General features: G+C 37.8%; 1 protein-coding gene across 1 annotated transcript in view; it reads right to left on the minus strand.

Annotated features, from left to right (window-relative positions):
• Nucleotides 1-1,814: 1,814 nt before the first annotated feature.
• ANO3 (anoctamin 3) overlaps nucleotides 1,815-15,053 on the minus strand; it is a 462,814-nt gene continuing 449,575 nt past the window's right edge. The window contains 9 exon segments of the mRNA XM_006020701.3: nucleotides 1,815-1,997; nucleotides 3,618-3,723; nucleotides 4,702-4,782; nucleotides 7,521-7,668; nucleotides 8,022-8,174; nucleotides 8,288-8,433; nucleotides 10,506-10,603; nucleotides 11,803-11,860; nucleotides 13,827-13,938. Of these exon segments, the coding sequence (XP_006020763.1) occupies nucleotides 1,815-1,997; nucleotides 3,618-3,723; nucleotides 4,702-4,782; nucleotides 7,521-7,668; nucleotides 8,022-8,174; nucleotides 8,288-8,433; nucleotides 10,506-10,603; nucleotides 11,803-11,860; nucleotides 13,827-13,938 (1,085 nt within the window).

Here is a 15,053-nt window from a genome sequence, read left to right on the forward strand (position 1 = left end):
ACTGAAAACAAAAAGGGCCCTTTCAACAATTTCAATGGACTTTGGACTATTAAAATAATTTTCCGATACACATTTTCCCTCTTTCAGTGATACTTGAAATAACGTAAGATGAATTTTTAATTTGTGCAAACAAATTCTGGAATCATTCACTGAAGCTAAATAAGATATTCTGAGAAAGAAAATTTCAACTCTTCACGTCTGCACTTAATGAGCAATTTGCAGCTTTATCCTTAAGGTTAATGGTAGAGCTTGTATTTGCTATAGTTACTGTGCTTTCTTGCATATTAGCATGAATCTTAAAACTGAAGCAAATTTTCTTTGATTTTTAATTCTTTTCCTCTGACATAAATAATAACCATGCTTTAAAACTGTAAAAAAAGGAAACTGGATGGTTTTGGTCCCGTCCACTCTCTCACAAGTGAATCCTGCACACTTGTTTTAGTTTAGTGCTTCTTTTTTCACATATTATGAAATGTTCATAATAAAACACAATCTTCCACATTAAAATAACCCTAATTATAACCATAAGTAAGACTGCTCTATCCCATATGCAAGTGAGAACTGGAGTTCAATTCTGTATGTGAACATTTTTTTTTTCTCTTTGTTGGTTTTGCAATTTTTTTCATCTTAAGAAAGCATCAAGAAGATCTAATTCTAACAGTAATATATAGATATCTTATTTCCATGCTTGGATTTATTAAGCCCAAGATAAGGAGTGCACATTACTAGAACAGAGACAGCACTCTTATAAAGTGCTCTGTTTCTCCCCTGGACAAGCAAGACACAACGTTATACTGAATAACTGATATATCTGCATAAGTTTGCATACTGTAAATAGTTAAGTGTATACTTGAAAAAAATATATTTCCACTGCAATAGGACATTTCAAGTCAACATTTTGAGAAGTCATAGAATTACTGTCCAGGTAGATCAAACAGAAAGTAATAGTGACACAATTATATATCTGCATGCTACATTATAGCATGAAAATGATCGCTCATTTATTTTGGAAGTATGCAGAGATGGTACTTTTTTGCATATCAACATGGAAAGACTTCAAATAGCCACATTTATTTCCAAACAAAGCCGAAACATGGGCAATGCAGTGCATTTTTCAATGAATGGGTAATTTTTTGAATTTAGAATTTTTGGTTTTATTTATAAAGACAGATGATTCCTGCAAAATGATGTGCAAAACTTGAACTGCATAGTAAATATTAAATAGCCTCATACCCACCTTTTTAGGGCAGGAACACATCCACAATCTCAGCAAGAGACCAGGACAAACCTGACAAAACAATAAGCCTGAAGGATATATATCAAGTTTATATCAAGTTATGGACACATAGGCGACACTTCTTTTTCAGAAGCATGGCAAATTAAACCGAGCAATCAAAAGCTGTAGAAGTAGTGGATATAATGTAATTTCTTTTTTCATCATGCTGTTACTGTAAAAGTTTTATAGACAATGACTATTTTCATTACATAGTGGATATCTTGATTAATAGCATGAAAAATATAATTGTAACTTTTTTTTACTGGTGTGTCCAAAATGCTCAATCTTCCATTGTACTTTCACTTGAGCCAATAGCGACTCCCTGACATTGACCATAGACCAATTGATGCATATGGCTATCCATTTTCTTCATTGGAAGCATGTATTTTCCAGTTGCTAGTAAAGCCTGCAGATATATTTCCCAGCAGCAGCATATATACACATTATGAATTTTGGCCCTTATTGCCAGATCCTTTCTTCATTTTAGACCTGCATTAGTCAGTTTCCATATAATGTTTTTGCTGCTGCATGGTATCAGCTAAGGCCATTCATGGTGATACTGTTTTCCGTTCTTTTTCCTCTCCCTTTGCAAATGCTCTAATTCAGCCTCATACATCATTTCCTGGACTAAGTACTTCTCTCTTCTCATTCTGTCACACAAGTCTTTGGGCATGTCTGGGATCAGGTAGGCAATGAAAGACTTTATTCCAAAAACAAGGTGCTGAAAACAAGGACAAAAATAATTAATTCAAGGATGCTTAAGTTGTCCCTTCAAGACCAAATCATGATGACCCTGAAGTTGGTTACTCAAGCAAAACCAGGATTCTCTAACTACAGACTGCAGTGCATATTTTTAGAGACCCTTTCACATGAAAAGCCTGGTAGAATGCTAAAGATAAGGAACAATATGAATTCCCTAGAATAAAAACTAGGAATATGTGTACAAGGTACACCATACCTAACTAGTGTAGGTAATAACAGCAGAAAAAAAACCACACGGAAACACAAACCTTGGCCCAAGCAGGAACAGGATATGCACCCAGACTGCTACAGAGTTTGTATGCTGGCTGCCAGGAGATGTTCAAGCCTGTGCTTCTATATCTTCATTGCTATTAAAACCTTTGGGTGCCTATACATTAGGGGTGTGCGAAACAGCACCATTTCGTTTCGACTTCCATTTCACCATTTTGATGGGGCAGTGTTTCATTTTGAGTTTCATTTCATTTTGAAAGCACTGATCCTTTTCGTTTCATCAAAACTGTTTTACTGTTTCAACGCTGTTTCGCCGTTTTACCCATAGGCTATAATGGGGAAGCACAAAACTGCCTATAACTTTGTCATTTCTTGCCTGATTTGGATGAAACTTGAAGAGATCGTAGCTCCTTCTCAGGCCATGAAGCCTGCCAAGTTTCAAGGACATAGATATAGGGGTTTCTGGGAAACTGTACATCAAGCTGTTGACAAGCAAAATTTGTGACATATGATATTGTGTGTGTGTGTGCGCGCTAAAGTGCAGTTGTTTTTCCGACCCTCCCCCAGAGCACTGGGATTGGAAGGGATCTCAGGGAAAGATCACAGTCACTAGCCAACTGCACATGTCAATATCAGAGCAGTCCTTCCCCCCTCTTCCCCCTCCCTCTCCTTAGTTTCTGTTTCCCTGCAAGCAAGCCCAGCTTTAAAACTCGAAATGTTTAGAAACTCTTGAAATGTTTTGAGTGCCCTCATTTCATTTTGAGGCTGTTTTGAAGCCTTTCATTTCATTTCAATTTCACTGTTTCGAGCTCGAAACGAATCAAAACAGCATTGCAACAAAACACCTGGTGAAATTTCGCACAGCCCTAGTATACATGTGTTCCAATGTGTTCTAATTAGATTAATTGGGTCTGGTCCACGTTCTAAGTAGAACCTTTTAGCCCTGCCATAGTGTCATATGTATAAGCCCCCATTAAATGAGCCATTTTTAAATATGTGGGGCCTTAATACACATGATGCTGTGGAATTTTAATTAGAGCAACTCTCTGGGAACCACTCTAATTAAAATGCCGCCCCCCCCACACACACCCCTGAGCACATGTTAGTTTAACCTGGTTTGTATGGGTAAATTAACATATGGTGTGACTGCACCTTAATTTTGCTACAGAGATACTAACAAATTGATGCTAATGAACAGTAAACAATGTATTCCTTCTTTTTCCAGATTTGGCATTTTCCAGCTTTTCTTTTCTCTTCACAGAGCTTAAAGCATAAGCACCTTGTCTAAACTGTACTTTAGTCATTGACCCAACATAGGATATCTTAAGCTGGTAGAAAAGTAGCATATCTCTACTAATCCATGACTAACCTCAAATACTATGATGAAAGCCAGTCGTGCAGCAAGGACATGCCAGAACTGCAAGGTGAATTCATAAGGGTTTGAACTCCATGGTGGTGCTCGGTAATCCCGATACCTGTAATGGAAAGAAAAAAAGAAAGAAAGAAAAGTCACTGATAAGATCGTTCCAAAATCCTGCACAATACAACACAAGAGAGGTAACCCCCAGAAGAAGGGAAACCAAAATGGCAGGCAAGGAAGAGAAGTTTAAAATATGACTGAATAATGAGGAATAACATTTGTTCAGTCTAAATAACAAGGCTTGAGGATGTACAATAACTATACACCTGCTTCAAAATCAATCAAATAGAAATGAAAGAAAATAATTTACATAGGGTATGAGTACTGAACAATGCAGTGATTAACACAACAGTTCATTTAAAAGAATTTAACTGGTAAAGTAACCTCAGAGAATGTTCAAAACAAAGCCTAGCTTTATTTTGTTCAAGTCCAAAACTTCTCAACTAGCCTAAGTGTCAAGTGACAGTTGAACCAGAAGAGTTTCTCTTGCACAGTTTGGCTGCAAAAGCATTCACAGCTTTATTCAGTTAAAAACAAATTTGCGTTCTTCAGACTTTATTGTTCATTTCTACTTCATACCCTGTACTCATTCTTTATGCATTGCTGCCACTAACCACAGGACTTGGGACTGTACTTAACCTAGAAACTTAACAATGACAACAACAATGTTCTTAACATAGCACTTTGCAACTATAGATCTCAAAGGAATTTACAAATGAAGAAGTCACTACCTCTTTATTTTACAGAGGTATAAACTAGGTCATAGAGGCACAGAACAATGTCCAGATCTTCCAACTCTCTGTTCAGTGTTCTCATTCACTAGAGCACACCACCCTGCCGTATAGGAGGTTAAAATCGTATATAAATGGCTCATAAGCAAATGCTAACAAATATGGTTTCCTTTAAAAAACAAAACACAACTTTGAGAGTATCTTAATTATGTGTTAGGGACTGTCAGTTTAAAATGAGATATTCTTAAAGAATCAAGAACACCCCAACACAGTAATAAATAGGGTTCCCTCCAATCACATACCTGCAATATCCTGAGTATCCCATTTCAAGTTCATTCAAATCAAATACCGATAAACTACTATTTACATATCCCTTTAAACATCTGAAAAAAAGACACCACACTATCAGTATGTGTTTCATACAATGATTACCTATCATACAGTACAGCAAACCATGCTTCATTCCCTTTCTGCCATGACTCAGGCATGTGCAGTATTACTGTACACCCACAAAATCACTTTTTCCCCCGCCAGTGGCTGATCAGAGCAAAACATTCTTTAAATTTCAGAGGTACATAAGATCACAACTGAATGAATCACGTTAAGTCATTGTTTCAAGGATAAAATTCCATGCACACTTTTTTAAGATTAGCTTTTCATGCCCAAGGGAGTTGGCCGCTGAATTTCATTGTTTATCGATCCATACAGGACAGACAGCAGCAAAGCAAAGTTCTGCACAGCACCTTGGCCAAGCATCTAAATTGAATCTCCTTGCAGAGAATATAATTTAATCTTTTTGCAGAGTTTCTCACCAGTACTGTCAATCAAGTCAAAGAGACTGTGACTCTTCTGGCCTAATATCTACAACAAATACAATGGAGACTAGCAATTAATTTCATACTGATGGTAACATATTTTGATAATTTATGACAAGGCCCGTATATGTATAATAATTTATGATCCAGTCCAGTCTATAATTCTGAAGATCTACCCTCCAGTTCAAAGCATGGTTTTTATATAGCCATACTTCCTGAGCTATCATCTGAACTATAAGTAATTTTTTTCAAAGACTCATAGGCAAAATTCTACTTTTCCAGGACATTGCAATGCACATATCAGATACCATCATCATAATTCCTGTAAGCTTAAAGTTTGTGGTCATCCTCACAGAAAATCAGTTTGTTGTTCTGAAAAGACACCTGTGAAAAAGCAATGCCTTTTGCCTCCTTCTCCTCCTGCCTAAGGATGTTGCATAAATTAATCAAACCAAGGCATATTTTCAGTGAAGCATGATTCAGCTCCCAGTGTAGATTACAGAAAAATTCCTACTAAATTCAATGTGGGTTGGGTGTGGCACTTGATTATGTGAGAAGAGGAAATACATATTAATGGTAGCTTCAGGACAAGGAAAGGATACAGAAGCACTGTCTGTCCTGATCAACAGTTATTTCCCACCCCCCTTTTAAAGCAAAAATAATTTTTAAATAAGCAAACTTTAACCATTAAAATAAACTCTTTTTTGGTGATGGCATAGAAAGTGAGTGATGTGAATATTGGCCAGATATATTCTTATTCACTTGTGAGAAGTCACATTAAACAAGAAGTGGGTATGCTATCATCACCAGAAGCACCTATTCCACATACAGTTTATGAGTTTTATCAAACCTAGTGAGACCAGAGCCTGATCCTCTGCATCCTTGGAGTGATGGAAAAGCCAAAAAATGCACTGTAAAGGAGGAGAGAAAGTTTTGCCCACCAAGAAGGAGAGAGAGAGAGACCTACTGCGTTAAAATATGAGGTCTTACTCCAGGAGCAAGGTTGGATTTATTATTGCTGTTGCACCCAATGACAACCACATTTAGAGCTGCAGGCTAAACTATAAAACAGGAAATAGGACATAATAAAATACTAATACGTATTTACAAATTTGGGTTCTGAAAATGCACTTAGTGAATGTGTATCTGTAAAGCCAAATAACACTAAAACAAACTATCAGCTGGAACTTTGACATGGCATAGAACTAGCTTTTTGTTTCTGCTCCCACCCAAAATAAATAACTTTCAAACTAGTTGTGATTTTAATGAGTGCTTGAGGCAAAGACCACAACCACTCTGATTAGTGGAAAGGTGCTAGGTCCAATTAACAACTTAACTGGCTTTTTGCCATGAGTCAGGGATGGGATAAAACAAAACTGAACACAAAATAGTGAATCCGAACAGCAGAAATAATATTGTTACTAAATGAAACCTTAGAGTGGTTTGCGTGGACCCATGTTAATAAAGTAAGAAAAAGTTTACAAGATTACACAATTCATCTAATTGCACAAATTAATATTGCATGTTGAAAGATGTAGTAAAATGCCTTGCCATAAAACTTAGATATATAATACGAACCATAAGTAAAAAAATTATAGTATTTTCTTGAATTCTGGCATACATTAGGACAGGGGTTTTCAACCTTTTTTTGGTTGGGGTACTTCTGGCAGCCGATTGAGAAGTGGGGGTGCCCTGGCAGCTGGTTGATGAGTGCGGGAGGAGAGGGCAGTGAAACCGGAAGTACCGGTGGCTTCTCCACGCTGCTGCTGTGTACCCCCTGGGGCCTTCCAAAGTACCCCCAGGGGTACACGTACCCCCAGTTGAAAACCCCTGCATTAGGACATTAAACATGCTTGCTTGTTTCTCAGTTTTCCATTGCCTTAGTTTATGACTAAGCTACAGTTGTCACATTTCACTTTGGTGCTAGGATTTAAAATAAAAATCATTATTTGAAGTAGATAGCTTGGTGGACGCTGATTAGAATGATTTATAATATGATTAGAATCATATACACACACAATTAGAATTATATATAATAGATTATATAATTGCATTAAATGTATACTATTATAATACATAATATGTAATAAGGTATATAATTAAATCTTATATATTGCTATGTACTAGAAAACTATGCTAGAAAACTAAGTTTTAATTTCTGACACTTTTTGATATGGTCAAGTTTGCACCAATGTAACAGATAACATATAACTGATCAAATATGACAAATACAGGATGAAGAGTGGTGGAAATGCACTTCCAATAAATGTTAGTGTCAATAAAGAAGTATAAAATGTCTTAATTACTTTTCCTGTGTGTATCCTTGGTCTGCACAAGGGCCATACTTGTATGCATAGACAAAACGTGGAATATAATCAGAAGTAATAGCAATGACAAAGGCATTGGTGATGACAGCCAGCACTCCAATTCCTTCAAGGATTCCATACCAGATGCCTAAAAATGAAGAAGAATAAAAGCAAAATAATAAGGAAATTTTCTTTATATGTTTCTAAGTTGTCCCAATTCATTATCATAGTACATAATTAAATTACATCCTCTTTATATTCTTTTTCTTGTGTGGGGTAGTTTAGAAACAGCAAATCCTGCCTCTGTGAAGGAGGTTATACTAGAATAACCTTGAAGTCCCTTCCAAACCTATGATTGTTACTCCCTGAGAAAAAATCTGAGTCATGTTCAGTTTAGTATTCAGCTACGGTTTTCAAGATATCTGAGATCACAGGCTGTGTCCGAAGTGCTATAGGCCACACTCCATACAAATGAGACTGAAGTATCCTCAATCCTCTTACCTATATCTGTTGCTCTTGCAGGCATAGGTCTCCTCCATTGTGTAACAAACTTGTATGCATCAAGCCTTATTTCTATAATGTTGTTAAGCAGTGCCAGAAGAGGGGCCAGGGGAAAAGCAGCAACAAAGATGGTGGTAAAGCCAAACTGTAAAACTAGGAAAGTGGTCATATTATTAGAAAATGGACACAAAAAAAGGTCTTAAAAATAAAACCTTTGTAACAAATGGTGTTTCTGATTTCCTTGAGAAACTTCTAAATGTCCTCACCCATCTCTAAGTACTCATCCATTAATCCATGGAGATTCATAGGCTGCAGATTCCAATCTTTCTCCCACTGAGGTAGAGAAATTTTATGTTCCAGCAATTGCCCTCCTCTCTTGATCTTGCGTCGTGACCACCAGTTTTGTAGTAACCTTTGTAAAACAATCAGATTATAAAGCTTGTGACATCACTAGCAATGCCTGATCAAGAATTTTCAGTGTTTGCTGGTGTCATCCTATACTGACCTTGGAATCATATTTTGAACTGTTCCAGCTACTGAAGAATGCATGCCTACTGGGATGCTTTCTAAAGATTATTTCATTATTTTCTTGAGGATGACATTCAAGAAACTTGTTTTACATTAAGGGATCTTGGCTTACATTAAAGGATCATTAAAGGATTATGTGAAGCATTAGGCTTTATTCTGGATTCTTAGAATATGGAATTTGCATAAATGGTCTATAGAAGTGTCTTGCACACAGCAGAACAAAAGGGAAAGGGAAAGGAAAAGGAAAGGAAACATTTTTAAAGTATTTTTAAGAAACATTTGGATGCATATCTTGCTGCGATCCTTTAAACCTGACTTTCTGCCCCTTGGGCAGAGGGCTGGACCCAATGATTTTATGATATCCCTTCCAGCCCTAATGTCTATGAAATCTATGAAAAAGGAAAGGAAAAAGAAAAAGGAAAGAAAAACAAAGTAAACAAAACAAAACTTATTGCTACTGAGGTGGTGGGAAGATCAAGTGTACAATTTACTATTTTATTCTTAATAACACAATCTAAGGAATTATATAACATCACTAGCATTGCACAGAATAGCATATCTTGTTTCCTAAGAAAAATACAAGCATAGAATCAATTCAAAGAATAATTTTCTCCTTCAGCAAGAGTCTGTGCTGCACAAGGTTTTGCCGAAACTGTAAATATAAGGAAGGAGTGTGATCTGTCTTCATGTTGCCATGCAGAAGTCCTCTCACTAGGGAAACTTGAATATTAATAACTACAGAATGCTTCACAGATTGAAAATGTTATGTAAGTGCTAAGTGTTATTCCAACAGTGGTAATATTCAGTGAATGTGGAGAAAATCAGGGACGATTCTCTTTTTTTCAGTTATATGTTTCTTGTACACATACATCAGGTAGGAAAAAAATCTACTTTTAATCAAAAACAGACTGATGCTGGAAAGTACTCTTTCATAGGTTTGTTAATCTTCCATTATTCTTTTCCAAATTCAGTTGATTGTTAGCTTCTCTACTCTTCAGTTGCCCAATCATGTTACATGCAAATAATTGTTTTTTCTGCATGATCAAATGACTGCTTTGTGTAAAAACAAATAAAGAAGGGAGGAAGTTTGTTTAAAAATATTTAGTAGATAAAGACATTAAGATACTGCTGGGCTGGGAACATAGGAAGTCTAATAGCTTGTGTATATTTTTTAATGCAGTTTTTCATGTCTAGTAGCAATGCTGTAGCTCCCACATTTTCATCAGGTTGCTGAAACATACTAAACAAAGACTCTTGGATGGAGTTTCAAGGCTAGAACTGTAAGTTATCCTTTGATAAAATTTATTCTTTTATAGAAAAAAAAATGACAACTTTTCTAGTTCCCTGAAGAGGGATGTATAAAATTTTGGCCTAATTTGACTGCTTAAATTATGTGCGAAAGATAATTAAATAATGTAAAAGTCTTCAGATGGATAAAAATACCCTAGGAAAGCTTATAGCTGAGTGGCTGTTAATGTTACACTGGGGAATAACAAACTCACAGCATATGATGCGGAGGTACAGTGAAAGAGGAAAATTCTTCACGGAAGGATGGTCTCTTTGAAATAGTTATTGTAGAGAGACTGGGCCATTTATATTTTTCTTTCTTTTAATATAGCATCTATCCTTCAGGGGAAGGCACAGGCTTTTATCATATTTTTCCTAAACTGTACTTTTGTGCTGCTTAGAGCAAGTCTTTGCTGCTTGGCATAACATATTAAAAAACCACAGACTAGAATGCAAAAATAAATTCCACAGATTATAACACGAACCTGTTTTCAGGCACATGTGTTTCATGAGTTCTAGGGACAATTTTGGCTTGCTTATTTTCATGAAGACTTACAATTAAGTAATCACTGACTCACACCTAAGCAAAATGGCATTTCTTGTTTTTCTCTACTCTTGCTTAGGTCATGATCACATTTTCATATACTCTGAACCAACAACTATACTTACGGGTAGCCTAGTTCCATGAAGTTGTTCCACATTTGTTTTAAAACCATGATAACTCCCATTTGCAAGCACAGGTCAATCAAGCAGCCACTAGGATGACACTACAGGGGGGCAAAAACAGGTTGCTTGTTGCATATCTTAAAGCATTCCTTTATTTGTATATGCACAGTCTGCATATGTGGGAACTACTTCAGTTCTTAGGGTTGACTCTGTTGAGCTTCTGTCCACTGACTTCAAGGGCAAACTGCTCCTGTTTTTGTAGTTTACTATGATGCACAATTTTCTTTTGGTTTACTTACAAAACTTTAGAATAAATGTTAATGTTTCTGAAAAGTAACAGATTAACAAATCCCTAGAATTTAACTAACCACAGATGGATGGCAGCATAAGCTAAGCCATTTCTTCTGTTATTATACTCCTGATATAATCAAACATATCCTAAAGGTGATAGAATGGATATATCTCCATACCCATTGAATTTTTTTGAGATAAGTTGCCAAAAAAGTTGACATCTGTGGTACAGATGCTTGTCTTTTATACAATGCCATCAATTCATTTCATATGGAGCAAGAAACATTTGGAAGAATGGAGCACAACTCAGTCTTTGACAGGATAAGATGAATTTATATCAGTGACTGAAAGGCAGATGTTTATTTAAGCCTTAAGTTAGTCAGTTGGCCAAAATATGCATTTTAATTGAGGTATACTGTCTGCACTGAAGCCAACTTTTCAGACCTGGGTCACTAATGTTCAGCTCCTAAAAACTGCATTTAAGCACCTTAAAAAAAAGAAGTCATGGTAAGCGCAGCCCTCACTGAAATTGGTGAAGTTGTTTAGAAGGTCTGTAAGCTATAGTTTGAACTTTGAAACTTGGTACACTTTGGTTAAACGAATAGTTTCATTTTGGCGCAAATTTAGAAATCTGTTAACAAAAAATGGGCTGCATTTCCTTTGTGCCTTCCATTCAAGAATCTCAAAATGCATCACAGATAAGAATGATTTGGGACTCTTAATGTACCCATAAGAAAGGAAACTACTAATGTACGTCTTCACAAATAGGGAAGTTTATATACAGAGAGGTAAGTGCTACATCCAAAGTTACTCTGCATAGCTTTGAGTTCAGAAAGGAAACTGTATGTCCTGTTTCCCCATCTTTTGCTATAAACAAAGGTTTATCTCTTCTCACCACTCTCCAATTGAAGAATAAATCCTTCAGAGTTGTAATGGATTACTTCTAAACATTTCATTGTTTTTTTTCTGGACATGAAAAGTTCAGAGGCAGAAAAATGGGATTGTTTACCTCTTCCAGTCTCCATCTGTTAAAAAGTTTGTTGTACTTTCCTGGACGGCCTGCAAATCTGTAAAAATAAGATTTATTTCTTAGGGAAAATTTCAAGACTCTTTGGAATTATTGAAACTGCTGCATATTCATTGAAATAGCTTGCTTGCTATGACACTCCAATAAAAAGTTCCTCACTAAATTCTGGGATCCAAACAGCTTCTACTTCTAGTGGGAAGAGGGGGAGAAAATGTGTTTCAAAATCCAAGCCAGGACAAAGGTTCACTTTTTTCAGGTGACCTGCATAATGTGCAGAACAAAAGCCTAGGCATGTATGGGAGTAGACCTCCTGAGAGTCCCAAAACATGGTATAGGCCCTATGTCTCACCCCAAATGCGTAGAGATGAGAGAGCAAGTGTGTGTCTGATACAGCTAAAAAGGATTGCCATAGATCCTGTGGTTTTCAATATGTTTAGCAGTGAGCAATGAAATTAAAGAAAGATTTTCTTTAAATTTAATCTTTAATTGAAACTGCATCATTACACTCAGTTGTTTCATACAAGCAACTGAAAATACTTTATAGATATTAATTAGTATTTCCAATATTCTTGTAAGGTTGGCAAGTATTCTTAGATCCGATTTAAAGATGGTGATCTGAAGCTGGGTTAACAGGTTTGTCCAAGTTCACACATAAGGAATTAGTGATAGGCATAGATATTCGGGCTGTGCGAAGCTTTGGGTACCAATTCAGTTAAGAGGAGATTTGGCCTGATTCAACAGCCAAATCGCCAAAACTGAATAGAATCAGGAGACCAATAAAAAGGTCTGAATTGATTCAAAGCTCTCTGAATAGCTTTGGAGATTTGGGCAGTCCCCTCTTGCTGCCACAGGGAGCTGGACCCAGACTCTGTGCTGGTAAGTAGGGGTGAGGGAGGGGGGACTGGAGGAATGGGGAGGGGACCATGAGGGAACCCCTGCCAGGCCCCATCCCCTGCCTGCTCCCCCAGCCCCTCTGAGTGCCCCCTGCCCCTCCCACCCCATGGCTGCCCCACCCAGCCGCAGCTCCTGGCTCTTTAAAAAGATTAATAAATAAATAAAGCCCCCATCCCCTGCTCCCCTGCTCAGTCTCCCAGCCCCTCCCATGGCTGCCCCACCTGGAACCAGCTCCCGGTTCTTTAAAAAAAACAAACAAAAAAAGCCCACACACTCACCAGATGTTGCAGTAGCTGTTGGGGCCTCTGGGGGTTTACGGCAGAGCCCCCCATGCTGCACAGGGCAGCAGGGGGCAACTGGGGGCAATGGGGATTGCCCCCCACACCTGGCAGGAGCTGGTGAGTTTAGGGCTTTTTTTTTTTTAAAGAGCCGATGTTGGGGCTGGGGGGGGCAGCCATTGATGGGGCTCGGGGAGCAGGCAGGGGATGGGGCCTGTCCAATTCAGATATTCAGCCAATTTGGCAGCGGCTGAACCTCTGAATCAGATTGACCAAACTGATTCGGGACAGTGATTAGAATCACCAAATTGAATCTCTGTCCCCTGAATCAGCCGAATCTGAAGCAAATACAGGCCTTATAGATATAGAATGCCAAGGGCCAGATTCCCAATCCTGCATGAAAACCACCAGACAATAGTCTATACTTGTTTTACAGGAAAGATAACTACTGAGTGATAGATGAACAAAAAGGGATAAAGCACTATTTTGTGCTTTTCTAATACCTGAGCAGAACATTAGAGAATTCTGTGTCTAGGTACCCACTGAATGACTGTTTTCAGAGTTTCTGAGTGCTCATAATCACCATCATTGTCAACAGTAAATGGTATGCAGTATCTTAAAAACTTTTTTTCTATGTTGTTTCTTCAGCAGAGATTCTAGGGGCTTTATTTTCTCATATATTTGAAAACGCTGAGTTCAGATTTCACTCCAGGAACTTTATTGCATCTGAGATCTCAAACAACTTATTGTGTTACCCCAAGGAAATATCTAATGCCAAGGATTCTATATTCATTACTCCCCTACTGTTTATCCTAATGGCCATAAATAACTTACCTGCCAAGGAAAAAAGCAATATAGAAGATAGAGCTGTTTAAATTGACAAACTGGAAGAGGAACATTTTCAAGGCAAAACTGTTTTCCCATTCAGAATCTGTTCTAGGATGCTCTGGAGGGAGTGACAACACATATGACATGTTCAGAAATAAAAATTAATTTGCTGCCATCTTACAGTTCCCAGATAAAATGCTGTACTTCAAATTTATTAAGCCCTTCCTACAGAAGTTAGAGCAGTAGAGCACCTTAGAGACTGGCTCAAAGAGGCATGACCTTTTGTAGGCAACAACTTACTTCATCAGATGTACCCTTCATATAAAGGTTTCCTTTTTTCAGGAGAGTATGCAATTGGAGTGCCTCAAACTTCCAGATACAATCAATTTTGTACCATGCATGGGCAAGAGATGGAACCTGAATTGTAAATGGACTCTTTCTGAAGTTGCACTGACTCTTGAATTTAGTACTATGATGGGATGTTTGACTCTTCCCACCAATATTCATGACAGAGCTTAGCCCTATTAATACATGGTGGCAAAATAGAGAATAGTGGCAGAACAGAGAAGCAGCAGGTGATCATATCTGCTCTTTTTCAATTGGCTTCTCACACAAACATCTTCATGCTAAAATTCTTTATGCCCTTTCCTCAAGACCACTTCTATGTGGATGTCCTACAGGCATGAGAAGTAGAAAGAATTACTTGGTCCTTGACATTTTTTGATGGAAATGTAAATATGCAAATTCGAACAACACATTTTCTATTCCAGTGGTGCTCAACCTTTTAGTACTGTGGGCCAGATGAGTGGCATGGGGCCAGGTCTGCAGGCTACATCCGAGCCTGCATACTAGGCCAGCAGAGCCAGATCAGGGACTTGTGCTGTAGGATTGGGCCCCACAGCACCTCGAGTGGGGCTTGGTGTATCCAGATCAGTCCCAGACCACCTCTACACAGCAATCTAGCATGCTATTTAGCCTATGGGGTTTCCCACAGGTCTGGAAATTTGGCAGCAAGACAGCAACAATTGCTGCCACTGCTCCTGTGCCATCAACTTTTCAAACCTGTTGGAAGTGCTGTGGGCTGGATAGCTTGGCTTTGTGGGGCCGGTCTAGGCTGTGGGTTGATTACCCCTGTTGTATTTAATTCCTCACTCCCACTCTTTTCACATCACTCTAAACAAGATTGATCATACATCCTGGTTTGGCCAGGACAGTCCTGAATTTTAGAGGCTG

Source organism: Alligator sinensis, unplaced genomic scaffold (assembly GCF_000455745.1).
Source record: "Alligator sinensis unplaced genomic scaffold, ASM45574v1 scaffold165_2, whole genome shotgun sequence".
Lineage (NCBI taxonomy): Eukaryota > Metazoa > Chordata > Crocodylia > Alligatoridae > Alligator > Alligator sinensis.